This window comes from Natator depressus, chromosome 8 (assembly GCF_965152275.1).
Source record: "Natator depressus isolate rNatDep1 chromosome 8, rNatDep2.hap1, whole genome shotgun sequence".
Lineage (NCBI taxonomy): Eukaryota > Metazoa > Chordata > Testudines > Cheloniidae > Natator > Natator depressus.
Window position 1 is genome coordinate 105,645,849 of NC_134241.1, and position 23,558 is coordinate 105,669,406.

Genomic DNA, 23,558 nt, shown 5'->3' on the forward strand with positions numbered 1-23,558 from the left:
CTGCCTCCGCCAGGGGCCCGCCACGATACGCCTCGGAAGAAGGAAAGAGAAAACAGCCCGCCCCCCGCGTACCAACCTCCGCTCCCATTGGTGAGGCAGCACCGCGGCGAGCCAATCGTCACAGGGTCCGCATCAGCCGCGCCTTCTCATTGGCTGAGCGCACCTGCCACTCACTTTCCTCTTCTTCCCCCAGTGTCGCCCCCACCGCAAACGAATCTCTCCTGCATCCCGAAATCAGTTCCGGCGCGGATGGATATACGGCTGCGCGCGACGATGTTACGTCAAGTGAAGTGACAGCGACGTGAGCTGTATCCCTCCCTCGGCGTGCCGACTAAAGAATCCACCAGAGGGCTTCCACTGGACAAGCTCCTCCCACCCTCTCAATCGGGCTAAGCCAATCACAGCGCTGCCTGGGATTCCAACCAATAAGAATTAGCGTCTCTCCCAGCCGGGGCGGTGGGAGTTGGCCAATCAGAAAGGAGAATATGTTGTTGCCAGGCAGATGACAGAGTCCCCTGCTGGGGGCGGTGCAGTTGCTAGGGCACTGCCGGCCCGAAGAGACTCCCCCCTGCGGAAGGTCCCATGCGAGAAGGGGCGTGCTGGGGGGGGCCCTGGGGACGGGGAGCCCCGCCCCCTAGTGCTGGGGGGGGCCCTGCGGAGCTCCGCCCCCCTCGTGCTGGGGGGGGCCCTGGGGAGGGGGAGCCCCGCCCCCTAGTGCTGGGGGGGCCCTGCGGAGCTCCGCCCCCCTCGTGCTGGGGGGGGGCTCTGGGGAGGGGGAGCCCCGCCCCCTAGTGCTGGGGGGACCCTGGGGAGGGGGATGGGGAGCCCTGCCCCCCTGGTGCTGGGGGGGAGGCCCAGGGGAGGAGGAGCTCTGCCCCCCTAGTGCTGGGGGGACCCTGGGGAAGGGGATGGGGAGCCCTGCCCCCCTGGTGCTGGGGGGGAGGCCCAGGGGAGGAGGAGCTCTGCCCCCCTAGTGCTGGGGGGACCCTGGGGAAGGGGATGGGGAGCCCTGTCCCCCTGGTGCTGGGGGGGAGGCCCAGGGGAGGAGGAGCTCTGCCCCCCTGGTGCTGGAGGGACCCTGGGGAGGGGGAGGGGGAGCCCTGCCCCCCTGGTGCTGGGGGGGAGGCCCAGGGGAGGAGGAGCTCTGCCCCCCTGGTGCTGGAGGGACCCTGGGGAGGGGGATGGGGAGCCCTGCCCCCCTGGTGCTGGGGGGGAGGCCCAGGGGAGGAGGAGCTCTGCCCCCCTGGTGCTGGAGGGACCCTGGGGAGGGGGATGGGGAGCCCTGCCCCCCTGGTGCTAGGGGGGAGGCCCAGGGGAGGAGGAGCCCTGCCCCCCTAGTGCTGGAGGGACCCTGGGGAGGGGGATGGGGAGCCCTGCCCCCCTGGTGCTGGGGGGGGAGGCCCAGGGGAGGAGGAGCCCTGCCCCCCTGGTGCTGGGGGGACCCTGGGGAGGGGGATGGGGAGCCCTGCCCCCCTGGTGCTGGGGGGAGGCCCAGGGGAGGAGGAGCCCTGCCCCCTAGTGCTGGGGGGACCCTGGGGAGGGGGAGGGGGAGCCTTGCCCCCCTAGTGCTGGGGGGACCCTGGGGAGGGGGATGGGGAGCCCTGCCCCTCAGGTGCTGGGGGGATCCAGGGAGCACATGAGATGGATAAAAATGAGGCCAACAGGGGACCCAAAATCTTCCACAGATATGGTTTGAAAAACTTTTCTTATATTGTGGGAGGGTGCAAGATAGCAGAAAAGTAGAACTGTGTGTTCCAGTGTGTGTGTCATTTGGGCAGGGACACTCTGTTTCATTTCTAGAATCCTGGAAAAACTTGTCAATATTAGGAGGATGCAAGCCATTTTTCCATGGTAAATGGTATGGAGTCACCATGAGCCTAAATGTGAAGGTAGAGAAATCTGAGGACACATTTATTGTTCCCAGGGCTGATACTTGGGTGGAGATTGCTTATTAAAACTAGCAAGAGGGCAGTAGGCAGCTTTAGTTGAAGGGACCAGAATGTTTCCTGCTCCCAAAGGTGAGCTGGATCAGAACAGGCAAAAGAAAGTTCCTATCAGGGGAACGTTTACAAATGAAAATGTTTATGCAAGCAGCTGAGCACAAGAAAAACCCTGGGATTGGGCGGGAAGGAGCTGCCAAACGTCCACCTGGACCAAACAGAGAGATTACTTGCTAAATGTTGCAACCATTTCTTTTCTTATTAAACAAATTTACCAGTAAAAACAACCTTTAAATCAAATGAATCCCAAAGGACCAGCGTTTGGGCAGCATGTGCTTACTGTTGCTGGGAGACATATAAAGTGAGGACAGGGCCCTCACAAGCCATTGTCCTCCAGAGGGCAAAATGTGACAAAAAATTGGTACAGGACCTATGCTCACTCCTCACAAGTCATACAGTCATAGAATATGAGGGTTGGAAGGGACCTCAGGCGGTCATCTAGTCCAACCCCCTGCTCAAAGCAGGACCAATCCCCAACTAAATCATCCCAGCCAGGCCTTTGTCAACCCTGACCTTAAAAATATCTAAGGAAGGAGATTCCACCACCTGCCTAGGTATTGCATTCCAGTGTTTCACCACCCTCCTAGTGAAAAAGTTTTTCCTAATATCCAACCTAAACCTCCCCCACTGCAACTTGAGACCATTACTCCTTGTTCTGTCATCAGCTACCACTGAGAACAGTCTATATCCATCCTCTTTGGAACCGTTGAAAGCAGCTATCAAATCCCCGCTCATTCTTCTCTTCCGCAGACTAAACAATCCCAGTTCCCTCAGCCTCTCCTCATAAGTCATGTGTTCCAGACCCCTAATCATTTTTGTTGCCCTCCACTGGACATTTTCCAATTTTTCCACATCCTTCTTGTAGTGTGGGGCCAAAACTGGACACAGTACTCCAGATGAGGCCTCACCACTGTCAAATAGAGGGGAATGATCACGTCCCTCGATCTGCTGGCAATGCCCCTATGTATACATCCTAAAATGCCATTGGCCTTCTTGGCAACAAGGGCACACTGTTGACTCGTATCCAGCTTCTCGTCCACTGTCACCCCTAGGTCCTTTTCTGCAGAACTGCTGCCTAGCCATTCGGTCCCTAGTCTGTAGCGGTGCATTGGATTCTTCCGTCCTAAGTGCAGGACTCTGCACTTGTCCTTGTTGAACCTCATCAGATTTCTTTTGGCCCAATCCTCTAATTTGTCTAGGTCCCTCTGTATCCTATCCCTACCCTCCGGCGTATCTACCTCTCCTCCCAGTTTAGTGTCATCTGCAAATTTACTGAGGGTGCAATCCACACCATCCTCCAGATTATTTATGAAGATATTGAACAAAACCGGCCCCAGGACCGACCCTTGGGGCACTCCACTTGATACCGGCTGCCAACTAGACATCTCCACCTTTGTTGGCACCTCATCTGCTCGCCTCCCTCCTGTTTGGTGGCTACTGAACCCGTCTCAAACCTCTTCTGATAAGTGAGATCCCTTTCTCCTTTTCCTGGTGGCTCACCTAGAATCTTGGATTAGGAGTATTGAGATGAAATTAAGATGTTTTGTTTTTTAAACAGGCGAAACTTTGGAGTGAGTTGCACTGGAGTGCGGACTAGACTACAAAGGGCAGTACCCCAGTGCTTCACTGTGTGGAAGTGAAATATTTAAAAATAGACTGGAAGATCCCATCAGAGAACAGGGTTATGGGTTGGTGGCTCTTAATGCTCTGCTCAGCTGTGGTGCTGAATAAACCATCGTCTGATTATCCAGCCCCCTCAGATGAACACATTCGCTAAGCATTGCTCTTAACAATCATAAATGAATAACCTTTGCCTTGTCATGATCAGACTTTGGCATTAACACCCCATTGCAAGGGATGGGGTAGCGCACGTCTCTGCTGAGAACTATCATTTCAGAGTCTCTCTTCCCGCCCATGGGGCAGGGAATGCATATAGAATGCAAACCATGACATCCTGTTCCGTAGGACCAGTTGCAGATAGGCTCTGTGATGGGCATTACATGCTGAGGATCTAAAAAAGAAGGTCAAGCAAGCAGGGAGTAATTTGGGGAATGACATTATAGTGGGGCAGGGTCACCACCACATGCACATTCAGATTGTCTTGTAATCTGCTGCAGTTTGTGAGGGATGGGGGTAGAGATCCAAATTTGGGGTTGTTTGAACAAGTGGGTCCCACAATACAGCCCCCCCAATGAGCTTTTTATACAATTTACCAGGACTTTTTGTCTCTCCTGGCAGTTCACATGGCTCAGTTCTCCATCTGGGTCAGTGTCAGTGTCCAGTCTCATTTCAGGGTTACCCAGATCCAAAGAAACAGAAAGGCTCCTCTTCCGCCTGCCCTCCAGGCAGCGTTCCCAGTCCCTTCTGGGCTACCGTCATCTCTGGCTCTGGGATAGAGCGTTGACTCCCAGACTGCTTCCCTCTCACACTCAGCCCCTCTGGGCTACCGTTAAGTCTCTCTGTGCTGGAATAGAGCTCTGGCCCCCAGGCTCCTCCCCTGGAGTTAGGCCCTTCTGCAGAAGCCCAGGTTGCTCCCTGTCATCTCTCTTCCAAACGGAGTTTTATGAGGCCCAGGTGTTTCAGGGTGCCCCCTTAGGCTAGGAGGCAGCGAATTATGGCACAGGCAGGCCTGATTGAACAGGGAGGGCTAGCTGCAGCCACCTGGTCCGTAAGGCTATGCATACACAGCCCATGGCAGGGAGCCTCCCAGCCCAGGTCCATGGCTCTGCGTTCATGTTAGTGCTCTAAAAATACCTGCATAGACAGCACTTTTGAGTTGTGGCTTGGTTCCTGAGGCCCAGGAACAGGGGTGGGCCTCAGACCCCAAGCCAAAGTCCAATTTCAAAGTGCTGGTTACGCAGCTGTTTTTAGAGTGATAATGTGAGTGCAGCTAGTGAGAGTCCCTCAAGCTGGGGAAGCCAGGCATACCCTGTTACAGTAGGACTGTGAGCAGGGTATGAAGCCCGGTCCGGTGGTGTTGGGCTAGGCTAAAATGTGAGGGATTGGCTACCACACTGACAATGACATCAGAGAGGCTGGTGCAAGATTCCCAGTCAGTTCTGGGCCAGGAGTGTATGAGGACATAAAGAAAAGGAGGACTTGTGGCACCCTAGAGACTAACCACTTTATTTGAGCATGAGCTTTCATGAGCTACAGCTCACTTCATCGGATGCATTCCTACACTGGGATATGAGTGCTTAGACCCCTTTCCAGCCAGGAATACGCTATACCAGCATAAACTCTTTTACAGCAGTACATTTCCATCCACACTAGGTGGCTGTACCATGTTAACGAGGCTGGTAAAGCAGTACATCTTCTGTGTGTGGACAAGCAGGGATAGGGGGACGAGAACGTCTGTTGGGCTGAATGGAGCAAGTCACAGGTCTCAAGCTATTGTTTCAGGCCATGTCTACACTAGCAGTTTTGCCCGTCTCCTGTGTGCTGCTCAGCATAGGTGCTGGAACTAGAGGTGCTCAGGGACGCATTCCCGCCGCTCGTTGGGGGTAGTTTAATTATGTCTCTCCCGCCAGCACAGAGCAGCTACAAGAGCGATGTTACCGCGGCACAGCTGCATGGGTACAGCTGTGAGCTCGCTAGTGTAAATGTGGCCTCAGGTTTCACTCATCCCCGTTCATCTGTGAAAGTCCCATTACGATGAACGGGCCACTTCACATCTCTGCCAGCCTCCTGTGCTGCTGATGGTGTGCAGCGCCCTGTCCCCTCCATTACACCCAGACGTGGGGGAGGGACTCAAGCGTTATCCACGCTCCTCCCGCCAGCTGATGGATATGCAGTCCTCACCGCTCCACGCCGCCCCCCGCCCCCCATTTTTAAGCAGTGCCCCCGCCTGCTTCTGACAGACATCGTAGTGCGTTCCCCTTCCAGCTAAGACAGAGTGCTGCAGCGTGTGGGGACAGCAGGACGCACGGCCAGATAGTGGCCTCACAAGTTGCAATTAAGACACTTGAGGATGTTCTACACGTGGCCGTAGCCCATAACAGCCAAGGCGCACTAGCTTCCCTGGTGGACGCTCTTATTCCACCACGGGTGCCTTTATGCTGTTTAGCTTAATCCAGTTTGCTCAATTAATTAATGTTTCTACCCAAATTTCCATGTGTGTCTGCCTAAGCTAGAATTAGGTACAGTCCCCATCTCTGTAGTTCCTATACCTTCTCAAGTAACTTAGGTATGCATGGGGATTTGCTGGACTTCATGGGCCAGTCACCTCTTACACCAGTTTTACTTGAGCATGATGACTTCAGATAAATTATCCCAGATTTATATCAGTGCACGTGGGCTCAGAATTGTGCTCCTTCCTGTGGCGAGACGGTGGTCTGCTTGGCATATCCTATACCTGGGTGGTTTTATTTTTCCCTGCTCCCCCATTGATTTGGCTGTGGTGAGCTAGCTTTGTCAAAAAGAGGGTCTTGCAGCAGTTCCCTGCGAAGATAAAATGCAGCCCAAAGACAGAGGCACCCTCTGGTGCTCAGAGCAGGAACGTTGGCTCGCTGCAGCCTTTGCACCGCTCAGTTCAGAAGAGGTGACTGGGCGGGGAGCTCGGCAATGTGAGGGAGCGCAGCACAGAGGATACACTCTTGCCTTACACTGCCATGTCCTGCACAGCAGCCCCTTCTACAGCAGTTGAGGGAATGTGATTGGGGGAGGGAGTGGGGGTGGGAGGGACAGATGAGGTGGAGGGGGGAGGTTAAGACTCTAATAAGTGCTACTTATAGTGGGGGGTTTTTTGCAGTTGGGATATCCGTCCATCAGCTGGTCTGAGACTCCTCAGTCCCAATTAATTTCACAAAGGCCACCAAACAGCCCTCAAAAGCTGACAGCATTTGGTCCCTACCATCCTGGACTTGGTTTGAACTGGTGACCTAGAAGTAAAAGGCTCCATAACTCATTCCCAAAACCCTGCGCTAACCAGTCCTGAGAATGGTACATCAGCTCTGGTGCTGCAAGTGATCTTGGGGCAGGGACTGGGCCTTTATTTCCTCCACAAAGCACTCTGCTCATTGATGGCATCCCACACACATGTTAAATGGTAATGAGCTAGCCCTGGGAAGCAAATGAGTGCAGAAGACCATTATCCCCAGCAGAAGGAGTGGTGGGTTGGCTGAGCATCCTTAGCCCCTGAAATCAGCTGCAGATACCGGGATAAAATGCCAGCTCCTAGACTGGGAGCCTCCCCTGCCCCCAGGGGCTCGGGCTGTTCTTTGCTGCTGAGGCAGGCATGTGCCCTGCACACACCATCGGCACTGAAAAGCAGCGGGGAGCTTTGTATTGCCAGGCTTTGAAAGCCAATGGGTTTTTTCCTCTCCCGGAAAGGGATGCAGGAGCATCGCAAACTACAAGTCCCTTCCAACAGCCTTCACTGATGTTCACTGCCCAAAATCGTGGCTGACGCCGCATTAAGGTTGACCAGCTGTGTCTTGCACCCTTCCAGACTGTAAAATGTGCCTTACCTAAACCTCTGAAACGCAGCAAATACAGAATTACAGTACCCAGCAGCCCTGCCCCCTTAACTCTGCCCCAGGAAGCCGGAGAATGAACTGAGAGTCTATCCAGAGCTGCCCTGGTATGAGTGATAGGAGGAGTTAACCAGTAAATGGGCCGTTTTATGTGGTGTGGTGTGTCCTGCACAAATACATTCTCTCATTCATCGGCCTGCACCCGACGGCCTGGCCCTGTGTTTGGGACAGCCACCCGGACTGGGGTGGGTAGTGCATGCAGCGGGTCACCCCTGCTCACATGGATACGAGGAGTGCGGGACATGGCCCTTTGCTTCTGTTCGGAGCTGTGCCGGCAGATGCGGGCAACAGGCTGCTCTTGGCATGAGGAAGTGCAGCAGTCCGGCCTCCTACGTGGCGGAGCACTGCAGAGCAGAGATGAGCGCAGGGGATGTTCACAAGGAATCCGTAGGGCTGGGGTCCAGGGGCAGGGACAGCTCCCATTTCCGAACAGGTGAGATGGTAAGCTTAGGCCAGATGTGGCCAGCTGGTGTTCGCTATACACCTGTCTATACAGGGAAACTATTGAAAAAGCATCTAAGATGCGAATTGAAAGCCCAGTAGCTATTCCTCACAAGCTCCCTGGGTGGAGGCTGAAAACTTACTTTGGTAGGGCTCCGGCTCTTGGGCAAGCCCCACCGCCTGAGACACAGAGCTATGCTGACCGAACCCCGAGCTCGCCAGCGCCGCTCAGGGAGGTGGTTTAACTACAGTGCTGGGAGAACCCCTCCCAAGGCTGCAGGGAGTAGCTGTGCTGGAACGCTACAGTGGCATAGCCGCAGTCTTCTCTGAGCATGCCTTCCTATGTGGTTAGCTTAACCCACTTCCAGGAAACGCATGGAGACATAAGAAGTTAAGAGAATCAGGGGGGAAAATATCACATCTGGGCAACGTGAAAGGGAAAATCACCCTGGACATGTTACAGGAAAATTCTTCTGAAAGAAACAGACTGAAAACAAGGTGGAGCCGGAGAGGGTTGTAAAAGTGAAATGAAGGCAGTAGCTACACCCAGAGGCCCCCAGCTGACAGCAGGGCCCCTGTTACGCTAGGTGCTGCACAGACCCATGGTGAGATAGGCCTAAGCTCTCCAGGGCAGGGACTGAGCTACACTTAAAAGTTAGGTTGTCATAGCTTCGTAAGTCACGGGTGTGAAGAATACACACCATCGCTGTGGCCTCCCCCCCCAACCCCCCCAGCATGGATGTCGGTGGGAGGACGCTTTCATTGATGGAGCTGCCATTGTCCAGGGCGGTGACGTTCCTACCACGATGGAACAACCCCTTTCTTGGTGGAGGCTGCATCTCCACGCTGGGCTTACTCTGGCACGGCTCTGCCCGTGGGGCTCTGGAGCGTAGCCCTCTCTTCGGCCATGGCTACACTACGAACTTCAGGCGACGCAAACATATGGAACCGTACAGCCGCTGAAGTTCGTAGGTCACTGGGGCACGTGCATGTCGTCTGATTTATTGGCGCTGGGTGTAATCCCCCGGAGTGGGTGCGCTGAAGTAAGGAGCGGTGCGCTACAGGTAGGTGCCCCAGCGTAGCACGCTCCGCCGTCTGCCGCAATGCCTCTTTGGACATCTTTGCAGCGCTTTGTGGGCTAGTAACAATTCACCCCGGATTTCTGGGCGCTAGGGGGTCAAGTACCCTGCATACAACTTTCTCCATCCCTGAATACATTCCAGAGCCCATAATTCTCACACTGTTCGAAAATCCCCTAAACCCACACAGCGCTTTTCAGTCTCGGCCATCACCCCCAGAGCTCAGCACTATCCTCACGAACTTCGCAAATGCAGGACATACCCTCCTCCTGTGCTTGCCGACCTCCAGGGCGCACTGCAGCAACAGGGATCACAACGAGGATGATGAGGATCTCTCCAAGGGGACTTAGCTGATGGACATAGCAAAGAAAACGTGCAGCTTCCTGGTGGCTTTCATGGAGCAGCTGCAGAAGGTGGAGCACTGCTTCTGGGCCCAAGAAGTGAGCACTGACTGGTGGATCCCATTGTAATGCAGGTGTGGGCTGGTGAGCAGGGGCTGCAGACCTTTCCGATCCGAAAGGCCACATTCCTGGATCTGTGCGCCAAGCTTGCCCCAACCCCCCAGCACAGGGACACCAGAATGAGAAACGTCTGGACGGGGAGAAGTGAGTGGTGATCACGCTGGAAACTTGTGACATTAGATTGCTGCTGGTCAGTGGGAAATTATCTTGGAGTTGGGAAATTCCAAAGTGGGGCCGTTGTCATGCAAGTTTGTAGTGCCATGAATTGTCTCCGACTATGCAGAACGATGATTCTCGGCAACGTGCAAGAAATAGTGGCTGGATTTGTGGCAATGGGGTTCCTGACCGGTGGTGGGGCAACAGATGGAACAAATATCCCTATTTTGGCATTAGCCCACCTGGTACCGCAAGAGAAAGGGCAAGCACGGGCGGATCACTGGGGACCCTTTGCTGCTCTCGGTGTGGGCTGGTCAGGGAATGTGCATGACATTCCCATCTTTAAGATTATACCAGAGCCCCTAGCAGCTCAATCATGCCCTAGTGGTGCCAGTGCAGCTCCGTCTCTGGTCTCACGGCTCCGTGCGGCGCAGCGTCCCGCAATCCCTGGGGGGAGGCAGCAGGGGCAGAAAGAGGCAGTGAGAGATGCATTATATCAAAAAGGGGTTCCTGGCCTGCAATGCCCCCCATCCACATCCCACTGGCCTGGAGCATCTGTACTGAGGGGAGGGGGGTGGTGGGGAACAGGAACCTGCCAGGGGATGCACAGTGGGGAGCCCAGCTGGGACCCACCACTGGTGCCAGGGGCTGTGTTCTGCAGGGAGGTGGGGCACCCCCTCCCTGCCAGGTACCAGCTGCCGCTGGCAGTGCCCATCCCCCGTACTTTGCTCCACAGAGGAAGGGGAGCTGAGCCCCACCAAGCCCAGGAGAGGGAGCTCCCCCTCCATGGTTAGCAGAGCTGCCCCCTTTCCCCATCGCCCCTGGAAGGAGCGTCTGTTACAGTCAGTCAGCCCCGCAGAGCCCAGCGAGCTGGGTTGAGCTTCTCCTTTCTCCAGGAGAGGAAGCTGAGCAGTGTCAGCCCCAGAGAGCTGTGGCACTGGGACAAGAGTGGCGCTGCGGCTCTTCACACCTTTCTGCTGACTGCAGCGGGCAAGGTCTGTCCCCTGCGACAGGGTCAGAGCATGAGCAATGCAGGTGCTCAGCTGCCAAGCCTCTGGCAGGGCCTGTGCCCCCTTCTCCCTGTGCTGCACGTGGCCATGGCAGAAGATGGGGAGGGGTCATTCTGAAGAGGCCACAGCCCCATTTCCCCTGCTCATCTGTTCTCAGCCAGGCTGGGCTCCACGACTTCCGCTGTAGGCCCAGCCAGCTGCCGGGAATGCTGCAAGGGAGAGGCCCTGAGGGCTCCGTCCCTGCAAGCAGCACCCCAGCCCTGGTCCCTTGCAGCCCGGGGAGCTTGCCTGCTCCGTAAGGGTGGGAGCTGACGAGGGCCCACTGTAGAAAGGCCCCTGGCTTCTGTTTATTGCTGAACAAAGAAGGCAGCAAGACCAGCTTGTATGAAACCTGATTATTCAAATTTATTAACATCAAGAATTATGCAATGATGCTGTAGATTTGTTTTTTTATTAACAAATAGAAAACAGACTGTATACACCAGTGACCCCTACGGCACTATGCACCCACACCGTAAAAATGAACGTGTCCTCCAATATCCCCACCCTGGGTTGCTGATTTCACCATCGCTCAGATTCTTAGCATTCAGAATACATTTGATAATACAATTAGCTACCCTTCCACCACCTTTATTGAGAACTCTGTGCACTCGAGAGAGGGCGGCTCTCCCCATCTTTAGTGCAAGCGTGACAGAATAAGGAGTAGTAAGATATAGTACCATTAAATTAAGTCCAGTAGACTTGCCACATTGGTTCATTAGAACGTCCTGAAGTAGCAGAAAGTACAATATTCTAATGACTTTAAACATTTGCAGGATAGCAGAAATTATAGATACATCCAACCTCTGAAAACGTCCCCCCTCCCCCGCTGCCCCTTCCCTGAAGTACCCCATTTTCCAAAAATAGCCCACGCAGCCCCCTTGCGGGAGCGGCTAGAAATTGTGCTCCTTCCCTTGGGAAGTGCGGCGATGCATTCATTGGTGAGAGTTCCCTGCACACGCACAACCGCATCACGAGACGCGTTGCGCGGTCGGCTTCTGCTGTGGCCCCGCCCCCTCCCCAGTGAGACACCCCCCAGCCAGGAGTCCGGGATGTCGGGTCTCTCACAACCGCAGCAGTGCCGACAAGTCACGTCAGGTCGGGATCTGCCAACGCACATGGGCACCGAACAGGTTAACGCGCACTTTAATAGGACTGACCAGTTTCGAGCTTGCGCTGGAGTCGTCTCTCCCGCGACCCAAAGTCCCTTCCCCCCCACAGGAAACAAGGGGAAAACAGATACAAAAAGACTCAGTAGCTTAGCTCCAGTTCGGTGAAGTTTTCTAGTCTACAGAGGATGAAAAGCAGCCTATGGGGAATGGAGAGGGTCTGGAACTGTGAGCCAGTTACTGCTGGGGGTCTCCAAGGGGGCTGCACTAAAATGGGCAGCACCAAAGGCAGGGGCGGATCCGAACACGGGAGAAGGGAAGAAAGAAAAGCCAAAGGAAAGGAACCCCCAGAAGGCCTGACGGACCCAGCTCTGCCCCAGCCAGATGGTCAGACTAGCAAACAAAGAAAGGGTCATAAAAACACGAGTAACTATTTTACAGATAAAAAAAGATCCCGTTCCATCCACCTAAAGCCTGGCTGTGAAATGCAGTCGCACAAGGGGGGCGAGAGGGAGACGAGTGAGCAGAAATTGGACGGGACACTGGAAATGCTGTTGGAGTCGGACGCCTGTGCTCAGCAGGGGGCGATGCTCCCGAATGCAGGGGTCAGATTTGGTTGGTCGTGAGAGGTCTGCTGCCTCAGCAGCAGCAGGATCTGTACAGGACTGAAGAATGGCAGCTGTGGCTCAGAAGGACCCTCTCCGCTCCCAGACATTCCCACTGCGACGAGGGGAAGCGCTAGTTACGTTGCATAGTGGTCAAAGCTGCCGAGATACTCCAGCGCCGCTCTGTAGCACAGCTGGTACTGGTCCTGCAAGGAGAGAGGGCAGGCGTGTGAAGGGAGGTGCCCTGTGCAGAAGGCAGGGGCGCTGCGCGGCACAGGGGACTCACCACGGGGACAGCTTGAGCAAATAGAAGGTGCCGTCCCCAGCCCAGGTCTCTGCACACGGCCAAGCTCTAGGAGGCAGGGCGGCCCAGTGGTTAGAGCACTACCCTGGGACTCGGGAGACCTGCTCTGCCCCAGACGCCCTGTGCCATCTTGGCCCCTGCGTCTCTCTGGCCCCGTCGCCCTCTGCGCAGTGAGAACAGCCTGCAAGGCGGGGGCCAGGTGGGGCCCTTGGATGGGGTCTGGGGTGCTGCCCGAAGCGGTTCTGCCCAGCCCAGCTCAGGCTGGTACGTTAGCATGGAGGCTGCACTTCACCCAAGCCCCAGGGAGAGTGGCATGCGCTGGGCTGTCCTGCAGGATCTGGCCGGGAGCCATCCCTCCCTGGGGGGTTGAAGGGTCAGAGGTTAAGGTGCCCCCCGGGGCCCTGGCCACCCCGCTTGACACAGTCGGGGCCTGCTGCTGGTTCCCCGCTCTGGTTGTCCCTAGAGCAGCGCCAGGCCCGGCCCTGGAGAGGGGCTCTCCATGCAGCTGGCAGCCCTCCTGCCGCAGACAGGCTGTTCCCAGCTCAGAGCGAGATCTCCAAGCACAGCCAGGGTCACGACAGGCCGGTGGCTCAGAACTAACCCCAGTGAGGCTGCAGCTGCTGCCTCCCTGCCCAGGCCCAAGCAGCAAGACGCCAGACATTAACCAGTGGCCTGGCCGTGACCTGCAGAGCTGGACAGACACACCTGTGCCTGCAAACCCGCCTGGCTGCTCCAGGTGGGGGCAGGTTGGGGGTAGAGTGTGGGGCACAGCATAGAGCAGAGAGCGGGATTCCAGTTCCCACCCCCCGCCCCAGCCCAGCCCAAGAACCCTCCTCCCACCGGGGCTGTGAACTATGCGCAGACGGGGCTTCCTGATCCAGCCTGGAGCCCAGGGCTGGCCAGAGATTGGGACCTGCTGCCAGATTCAGCTCTGTTGAAACGAGACCATTCAAACAGATGTAGGGCAGCACCGGGCCCCTGGCTGTCTCCCTTTTCCGGGCACACCCCAGCAAGGGCTGGAGGGGAGCCAGCTCCCATCCTGGGGGAGCTCCTGCCCTCAGTCAGCGGGCACCTACCTCTGTCTGCACCATGGCTGGTCGCTGCGTTCGCAAGGTCTTCACCGTCTGGAACATGTCAACCACCCCTTCATAGCGCATGCGCTCCAGGACTATGCTGAGCGTGATGAACACTCCCGTGCGCCCGACCCCGGCACTGTGCAGCACAAGGAGCAGAGGGACTGTCAGCAGAGATCCCTGGCCCCAGGGACGCAGGTCCCCAGGATGGTGGCTTTGGGGCCCCGCCCCCCCACAGCCCTGCCCCGTCACTGAGCCACCTGGGCCCCCGAGGCCCATTCTGCCCAGTGCAGGACATGTTGGATGGGAAGGGGCTTGCAGAGACTCTCGGGGGCCTCTGCTTCCTGTTGCCCGGCCCTGTGGGCACCACCCGGCCTCCCTGCAGCTCCCCATGCGCCTTCCCCAGCACACTGGCTCTGCTGGAGGTGCTGAGCCTGCAGAGCCATGGGGCCTGCTGAGGGTCCAGGCTCCACGCAGTGTCCTGTGTGGCAGCCTGCAGTTCCCCCTGCCGGTCCCAGCTCTGCCCCACGGAGGGCGCCAGGGAGCACTGCTGAGCAGGACCCCTCATGGCTCTGTGGAGGACAGCGTCTCCGGGGGGTGCTCTGCTCTCCAGGAATCCTCCTGCACCAGCCCGGCCAGCACTCACCTGCAGTGCACCGTGATGGGCCCGTCCTGGCCAAACTGCTCCTTGGTTTTGTGCACCTGCCCTATGAAGTCAATGAAGCCCTCACCAGTCTTCGGCACTCCCTGCTCGGGCCAGTCTGTGAACTGGAACTGGCGGATGGTCCGTGATTGCCCATCCTGCAGGGAAGGAGGCATCTGTCTAGGCCCTGCTCACGTGCCAGCCCACAGAGCCCCAGGGGTGGGTTCCTGGGCCGGCGACTGGCTGTGCCTCGGGGGGGCCGGGCTCCGCAGAGCCCCAGGGGTGGGCTCCTGGGCCGGGGACTGACTGTGCCTCGGTGGGGCCCGGCTCCGCAGAGCCCCAGGGGTGGGCTCCTGGGCCGGGGACTGGCTGTGCCTCACAGGGGCCGGGCTCAGCAGAGCCCCAGGGGTGGGCTCCTGGGCCGGGGACTGGCTGTGCCTCGGGGGGGCTGGGCTCCGCAGAGCCCCAGGGGTGGGCTCCTGGGCCAGGAACTGGCTGTGCCTCGGGGGGGCCGGGCTCCGCAGAGCCCCAGGGTGGGCTCCTGGGCCGGGGACTGGCTGTGCCTCGCAGGGGCCGGGCTCCGCAGAGCCCCAGGGGTGGGCTCCTGGGCCGGGGACGGGCTGTGCCTCGGGGGGGCCGGGCTCTCACTGTGCCTTCAGGGGCCGGGCTCCGCAGAGCTGGAGAGGCGACCTGGGCAGGTTTCGTTCCCCTCTGCTGTTCTGGGCCTGACTCTCCTCTCGCACTGGGTGCGCCTGACTGACCCCAATGTAACCGAGCGCTGCCCAGTGGGCACACCAGGGCGAAGGGGGCAAGGCAGGTCTCCACTGGCTCTGCCCAGCCACGCCTGACTCAGATGAAGGCGCAGCCCCAGCCCAGGAGCCTGGCAGCCTCTGTCACTGCTGGGGTGCTGGGATGGGGCTAGGGCCAGCACAGACACGCAGCCAGGCCGCCGGCTCCTGCCCCTAGAGACGAGAACCGCTCCAGGAGTGACAGCCTGCTGGGCCCTCGAGGCGATCCCGGCCCCGACGAGTGGCTCCCATGGGAGGGACATGCCCGAGAGCACCGCCGGCCCCACTCACCCTGGCATCAGTGACCTTGAACTCGCGGAGGATGTACTGGGGCATGTTGTACTCTGCCATGGGGTCCACCACAAAATACTGGTAGCGGGCGGAGCGCTCCGCTGGCCAGTACTGGTGGCACTTTTCCTGCAAGCAAGAGGAGACGCGTGAGCAGCAAAGCCCGGTCCTCGCCCCGGGGGTCTGCGTATCCCCAGCCCTGCCCCCTCCCCAATCCCCCGCACAAGACGCTCTCCAGGGCAGGGTCCCCTCCTGGTCACCGCCGGTTATGGGGAGGTAATTCTGAACACTGCGGGATCCGGGCCTGGAATTGGGCCAAGTTCCCAAGACCAGCGAGGGCAGCTGGCCTGGCTAGGGGCTGGGCCATCACCCTGTGCAGTGGGGAGTGTACCCGGGATGCCATTGCTAACCCGCTGTCTGCCAGCCCCCGTGCAGCCTCGGCCAGCTGGCTCCACCTGGGACAGCCCTGGCCCTGAAGCAGTCGCGGCCAGCCAGGGCTGGGAGCCTTCGCTGACGTAGGGCTGCAGCAGCAGTCGGGGACAGAGAACCATGTCCCCATAGGGCATCTCCACCCCTCGGGCAGCGACCCAACGGATTGCTCCCAAGCTGCTGGGCCCAGGCTAGCCTTGCCCTCCGGGACCCTAGCGCGGGGCCAGCCGGGCTGGGACGCTCTGCTGCTGAGTGCACAGGCCCCGCAGCAACAGCTCAGGGGACAGGGGAAGGAAAGAGCCAGCAGCGGCAGGAAACGGCCCAGGTCATTGGCAGCACGGCTCTTCCGTGGGCCTTCACCCGGCCCCCTTCCCCGGCCCGCCCCCCAGCCTCACCCCCCCGCCCTTACGTACCCGGCCCATTTCGCGCAGCTTGGTCAGCATCACCACGATGGTGGAATTATGCTCCCACAGCATGCGCCAGAAATCCTCCGTGGTCTCCGCCAGGGGCCCCTGCGTGGCAATGTAGGCTTTCTGCTGCCTGCAACACGAACAAGCCACCCTCAGAACAGCCGGCGAGGGGTCCCCAGGCAGCCCACCCCCCCGAGGGGCTCAGGCATCCGTCCCACATGGGGCAGAGCACTGGGCCCTGAGCATTCACCGAGCTGGGCACGGGGCTCTGCGCCAGCTGGGAGGAGGGACTGGCAGCCAGATCAGTGACCAGTGTGGGGGGCAAGAGAGCCGGTGGGAGGGTGTCCCGGTGGGAGGGTGTCCCCGTGGGCAGTGCCCACGGGGTGGAGGGGGGGCATGCCGGATGCAGCTCTGTGTGCTGGACTCTCTGGGGGTTGGGGAGGGAGAGGAGTCCCTGAGCCACCAAGAACCTGTTGTCCCCTTGACAACCACCCTTTGCACACTGCTCCCCAGCATCCCCAGGGCGTCGCACGGCCACGCCTGGGCTCGGCTGCTGATTCTGCCACCAACAGCATTGGCATCCAGCCTTCCTAGCCCTGCAGCTGGGCACTGGCCCCCGAGATGCCTCTTGATCACCCCAGACGTCGCCACAAGGGAAGCAGCTGGGCAGGCCCAGGCGCTGCTCTCCGGTGGCACTACACGGGCGAGCTGTTGTGCCAGGATAACCCCAGTGGCCGCCATGCCCCGCGCTCAGTGAGTGCAGGGGAAATCCACAGCAATCAGCAAGACCGAGGAGACTCCTGAGCCCTGGGCGTCGGTAACCAGGAGCGGTTCATGTTTCCACCACTAAGGGGCACTGGAGAGCTCAGAATAGGGGCCTGTGGCACTTCCCATCATCGAATCTCTCTATCATTTAGTCTCTCCACTGGGGCTACAAACCAGTGACCGTTCGGCTGCTGCTTCCGGCGGGTTTAGACAACACCAGAAGCATGAAGAGTAAGGGGGCAGGAAGAAACAGAGGAGCTAATAAAGACGCAGCTTTCGCGATGCCTGCAGGAGCTGGGGCCCATTGATCGTGTTAGATCAACCTTGGAAAGATCGCTCCGTTCCGAGGAATGGGCAGGGGAGAACAGAGCCCTTCAGGGAGGCGACAGGTCGGCCCTGAAACGGTGCCACCTGCTGCCCTGGCACTCGTACCTCCATGCAACAAACAGCCTCGCTCGCTGGGGGGGGGCAGGGCACCGGGGCGCCGCACACCGAGGCCTGGCGCTGGAAGGCAGCCCGGGGCAGAGCCCTCCCCAGGCGCCCACCCCACAAGTGGCCCGGTTTGCAGCTGGCGTTTGCACTGGTGCCAGGGCACGAGAGAGGGAGGCGGCCAGCTCTGCCCGCTGCCACCTGGCTCCATGCAGCTCTAAGCGGCCTGTCCTCTCCCTCAGAGCACTCCAGGACTGACTGTATTCACTGCCCTGGGCCCAGGTTGTTCTCGGGCCAGCAGCCAGCCAAGAGGCTGCAGTGCTGGGAGCACGCTGACCCCGCCTGCCCATTCCCTGAGAGCAGTGCCTGGGCCGGGCTGGGGGGACCCCCTGGTCCCTGGCATCCTACGTGGCAGGGTTTCACTCATTCCCACTCCTGCAGTCTCTGGCTCGGGTGTCGAGCAGCCGGGACCCAAGGCAGGAACCTGCTGGCCCAGTTTCTGGTGGGTAAGTGGCACGTTAGTTTGTGCTGAATGCCAAGGGAAAGGGTTGGGGGAGGTTTTGTGCCTGGGCCGGTGGCTGGGTGAGGCTGTTGCTCGGTGCAGCTGGCACAGCCGCTGCCCTGCCTTGCCTTCACCGGTGCCCAGGAGCCGGGAAGACGCTGTATGGAACCACAGGGACGTGTCACGCAGGACACCGATTGCCTGCTCATGCTACGTACAGAGCGTCCCCAAGAGCTGGCTGCTGCGAGGCTCTCACTGGTGCCTGGCTCCAGCCCTGCCTGTCCCGAGCTTTCGCCTGCATCCTCCCAGAGCTCCGCTGGCAGACCGGCCGCTGCTGACTGCCAAGCGGCCCCTTCTCGCAGAGGCTGCTCTGGCTACTGCCGAGCTTAAACTGGGCTTCCCGGGAGGCCAGATACCGAGCGGGGGCTCTCAGCAGAGGGGCCCGTGCTGAGCTTTTATAGAGGGTGGGAACAGTTACCCCAGGAAGTGCCTGTCAGCACGGGGCAAAGAGTGCACACGTTGGGAGCTAGAAAGGGGGGCGCTCTGGCTAACGCTTGTTTGTCATGCAGTACCTGACCCCAGCCCGGATCCCGACGCAATGAAGAGAAACAGGATCGGACTCAAATCCAACCCACTCCATTCCCATCCAGCACCAGAAGGCAACGTCTGGCAGACGGGAGAGCCCATCGCCCACAATGGGCAGTCCCAGCTGCTCCTAGGCACGAGGGGATGGGCCCATGCGTCCTGGTGACTCTTACCTGTAGCCATCTATGAAGCTGGCGTTGACGTAATCGGAGCCCTCGACCCCACGGATGGGCTGCAGGCAGACTCTGGTCAGCTCGTACGGCATGATGTTCACCAGGCGGTTCTTAAATTTGTTGCATGGAAGGTTGGCACTGATGAACCGCGAGGTATGTGCTTTGGAATTGGCCAAGAGCTGGAAGGAGAGGAGGAGGGTCAGGAGTATGCGGGAGCCTGGGGGTTTAGTCACGCCTGCATGAGCAGCTCCATGTGCAGAGCAGCCAGGGGGTGGGGGACGGAGAGAATCCTAGAACATCAGGGTTGGAAGGGACCTCAGGAGGTCATCTAGTCCAACCCCCTGCTCAAAGCAGGACCAATCCCCGACTAAATCATCCCAGCCAGGGCTTTGTCAAGCCGGGCCTTAAAAACCTCTAAGGATGGAGATTCCACCACCTCCCTAGGTAACCCATTCCAGTGCTTCACCACCCTCCTAGTGAAATAGTGTTTCCTAATATCCAACCTAAACCTCCCCCACTGCAACGTGAGACCATTACTCCTCGTTCTGTCATCTGCCACCACTGAGAACAGCTGAGCTCCATCCTCTTTGGAACCCCCCTTCAGGTAGTTGAAGGCTGCTGTCAAATCCCCCCTCACTCTTCTCTTCTGCGGACTAAATAGCCCCAGTTCCCTCAGCCTCCCCTCCTAAGTCATGTGCCCCACCCCCTAATCATTTTCGTTGCCCTCCGCTGGACTCTCTCCAATTTGTTCACATCCTTTCTGTAGTGGGGGGCCCAAAACCGGACACAGTACTCCAGATGTGGCCTCACCAGTGCCAAATAGAGGGGAATAATCACTTCACTTGATCTGCTGGCAATGCTCCTACTAATGCAGCCCAACATGCCGTTAGCCTTCTTGGCAACAAGGGCACACTGCTGACTCATATCCAGCTTCTCATCCACTGTAACCCCAGGTACTTTTCTGCAGAACTGCTGCCGAGCCATTCGGTCCCTAGTCTGTAGCGGTGCATGGGATTCTTCCGTCCCAAGTGCAGGACTCTGCAATTGTCCTTGTTGAACCTCATCAGATTTCTTTTGGCCCAATCCTCCAATTTGTCTAGGTCCCTCTGTATCCTATCCCTGCCCTCCAGCGTATCTACCTCTCCCCCCAGCTTAGTGTCATCCGCGAACTTGCTGAGGGTGCAATCCACACCATCCTCCAGACCATTAATGCAAACGTTGAACACAGCCCCACACACGCAGAGCAGCTGGGCCGGGGGGTGGCACATAGCTGCCATCTAAAGGCTTTTGCTGCCTGCGCCCTGGCACCGGGAACTGGGACATTGGTTCAAAAAATCAACCTCTCCCAATTCCCAGCCCGTGGCCGGTCCTGCCCTCAGATGCTGTCCCCTGAGAGGGGGATCCCTGGGGCTGGCTGCCCTCCCTGGAGACAGGGAACGTTTCCATTCAAGAACCGAGTACTGCCCTGCAGCATGGGCCAAGCTGGCCCTACTCATTCCCCGTGTCTAATGCCAGCTCCATCCCATTGGAGCACCAGTGGCTATCGCTGAGCCATGTGAAACGCTGGCTGCAGAGAATGCTCCTCCAGACTGCGCTAGCTGCTCTGTGCAGACTGCCAAGCACCCCGCCTCCACAGCGCCTGCTTCCCTCGAGCTCGGGGGCTTTGCCTTGTACTCAGCCCAAGGCGGCTGCAAACTAGAGCCCAGCGGAGCTGTTACTCTGCAGCCACAATACCTGGCGCGTGTGCACTGTTTCCCTGCATCGGGGGAGGAGGGATCTTCCTTGGTCGTTAATGGCCTTGCCTGCCCTCCGCCCACTCACCCCCTCCCTGTTCTCATGTTCACACCCTGGGAGCATGACGATGGAATGTAAAATCGGTGACATTTTCAGGTCACGTCTTGGGGCTGCCTTCACACCCAGCAGTGGCTGTGGTCAGTGCGGTACCTGGGTTTACAGGCAAGGACCACAAACCACTCTCTCTCTGGCCCCAGTAACAAATGGCTCAGGGGCCAGCAAGGGGGACCTGGGAGTAACACAGTCCCCCCACCCATGCTGATGAACACTCTCTTGCACCCACATGGACACAGGAAGGGTGTCGACGAGACCACCCTTAGCAGGCAGCTCTCTCCTGGTGCTGCCCTAAGGCTTCCTTCCAAAGGGAGTCCGATTTTGGGCCACCTTTCTTAGAAGAGCTCCTCTGTTCAGAAACCAGTTTGTGTGGGTCCCCGAGTGGTCTCTTTGGCAGGGCTCACTGTGCACAAATACGGGGCATCTGGCCGCAGCACTGGTTGTCTACACTGTGAGTGGAGGTGTGACCCCCAGCTGGAAGAGCTGCACCAGCGAGCACCAACAAAGCCTCGGGCAGACTAGCCCGCCTGAGAGCCTAGGCACATCCTCGGGGCAGCTAGCCCCTCCCGCAGCTCTCCCCACCACGGCTACACTGTCGTTTTAGTGCCCTAGCTCCCTGGCAGTGCAAGTACATCCCCTGGGGCAGGGAGTCGCCCCCGTGCCAGTGTAGACGCACCCGTGAACAGGGATGGAGGGTTAAAATCTCTCTCAGATACAAAATCCTCCCAGAAGGGAGAGGTTTTCTAAAGAGCCTCACTTCACAATCCAGAGCGAGGGAATCTCCTTCTAAACATGTGAGACCTGGCAGATGTGCAAATACCCCCTCTCTTCCTCCCCACGTGCCCCAGCCCTGAACGGATGGACTTAGTTGGACAGAAACTCCTGCTTATTGGCTCAGTGGAGACTGAGCTAATGCCCAAGGCATTGTCAGTTGCTTTGGTGACCGCAGGATGAAGCTGCTTTGCCTTTCCCTGTGTTCACAGAAGTCAATGTCTGGCCTCTCCAGCCCTGTCTGCACTTGGAGGAGATTCCCAGGGCGAAGCAGAACTCCAGCAGCTCGTTTCACAGCCTGCATGGTCTGCTGCTTCCCTGCATGAGCTGTATTCCCCTGCATGCGTCTGCTGGACTAATGCCCATCATAGGAGTACATGGGCACTTATCAGAGCTGGTTTCCATCACCACGGCTGTAGTAAATATCTGTGCTAGGCAGTCACACACACACACTCTCAGCAGCAGGTGGGCTGTTTTTAAAAACCCTACTCCTGTGTTCCTTCGGATGCTGCTGTCACCACGGCCTGACGCCCTAACTGGAGGTTAAATGATAACCGAGCTCAGCAGCACGAAGACGGGACTATAAATGTCTCTGATAGTTACACTGGAGCTGTTTCCAGACAAGTTGTTCACAGTCACATCAATTATCCTGAACACACAATCTCCATCTGGTTTCAGATGCAGCTCCAGCCGCACTGTGAACCAAGAGCAGAATGTGCTGCTGAGACTCTTGCATCTGCCTTCTAGATCCTCCCTGCCAAGCCGGGGAGGAAGTGTGGGCAGCCCCAAACGCCACAATTCAAATGGATTTTAACAGCTGCTACCTGGTTTGGAAATGAACAAAAGAACCATTATACCCAGCACAATCAGATTCCCTCCCTCCATGCCCAGAGCTAGCTGCTGGCTGCTCTCAGGGGTGCGGGACAGACGGACAGCCTGGCACCAACAGGGCGCAAGCCAGGGGATTTCGGGGGGGGGGGGCACGGATGTTTGCTCGCTTACCTTGAATTCCAGCTCCATTGCAGTGACGCTCTCGCCCAGGGGCACCTGGCTCAGCTTCTGGAGGTGAGCAAAGAGGTTGCGTGCGGGTACCTCGGTGTTGCCGCAGGTGGCTGCCTCCAGCAAGGCCTCGTGGATGAAGATGTATTGGTCCTCGGTCTGCACCATGTAGTTACGCTGAGATCTCATGCACGTCACGTGGCCATAGATGTCGACCGTCTTCTCATGCTTCATCCTCTCCAGCATGGCATCGATGACAATGAAGCAGCCCGTCCTGCCCACGCCAGCGCTGCAGGAGCACCGCACAGTGCAGGAGTTAGCACTGCCCTGCCAGAGAGCTCTCCCACCTCAGCCCTGCTCCCTGGGCTCCCTTTCCCTCCAGGGAGCAGCCAGCAGAGACACCACGAGGGTTTAAACGCCAGGCAGGGGAGTCAGGAGACCTGGATTCTAATCCCGGCCATGACCCGAAGTCACTGCATGGCCCCGGGCAAGCCCTTTCCCTCATTTGTGTCTACACTTCTCCCTCCGCACAATGAGAGCCCGACCAGGGCAGAGAAGGGGGTTGTGCACTTTTGTGTTTAATACTCTGCACCTGGGCTCAGAACACACCTGGCTGGCGCTTTGGGAAATGGAAACCCAGACCGAAAATCTCTATGTCTGGCCGCTGCATGCGGGAGGGCGTTAGCCAGGGGTGATCTCTGCTGGGCTCACCCTGACAGGCTGCAGCCATGGGCCCTGACACAGGAACGCAAGGCAGAGATACGGAGCCAGGGCACTTCCTCGCTATTGTCCAGTCAGATCTGTAACTGGGTTTTATGTGGCATGTATGGGTTTTAACTATACCCCACTCTGAAACTGGGCACGAAGGAAGAGCTTTAAATCCTGTCTCCAAGGCATCTGCAAGTGCAGTGGTGATGGAGTGGTTTGGGAGTAACACAGCCCCCCCCTCGCTGATCGTCCCCACTCTGCTGGGGGAGATAAATCTCAGGCCAGATAAGATGCGGATTCTTAGTGGACTAATAGTTCCAGCAAATACAGCCCTTCTCACCCCTCGTGGAGACCTACAATAAGTGCTCTGTGCGGGGGCATGCGCATCGGTGTGTGGAATCCCCTTGGC

The 23,558-nt window shown here is 58.2% G+C and overlaps 1 protein-coding gene across 14 annotated transcripts in view; it reads right to left on the reverse strand.

Annotated features, from left to right (window-relative positions):
• Positions 1 to 11,097: 11,097 nt before the first annotated feature.
• PTPRF (protein tyrosine phosphatase receptor type F) overlaps positions 11,098 to 23,558 on the reverse strand; it is a 599,167-nt gene continuing 586,706 nt past the window's right edge. For all 14 annotated transcript variants that reach the window (XM_074961921.1, XM_074961920.1, XM_074961934.1 and 11 more), the window contains 7 exons: positions 22,445 to 22,730; positions 18,824 to 19,002; positions 16,373 to 16,499; positions 15,534 to 15,659; positions 14,458 to 14,612; positions 13,815 to 13,950; positions 11,098 to 12,640 (listed from right to left, as the gene is read on the reverse strand). In XM_074961921.1, the coding sequence (XP_074818022.1) occupies positions 12,572 to 12,640; positions 13,815 to 13,950; positions 14,458 to 14,612; positions 15,534 to 15,659; positions 16,373 to 16,499; positions 18,824 to 19,002; positions 22,445 to 22,730 (1,078 nt within the window). In that variant the 3' untranslated portion in view covers positions 11,098 to 12,571. The remainder of the gene's footprint in view (positions 12,641 to 13,814; positions 13,951 to 14,457; positions 14,613 to 15,533; positions 15,660 to 16,372; positions 16,500 to 18,823; positions 19,003 to 22,444; positions 22,731 to 23,558) is intronic.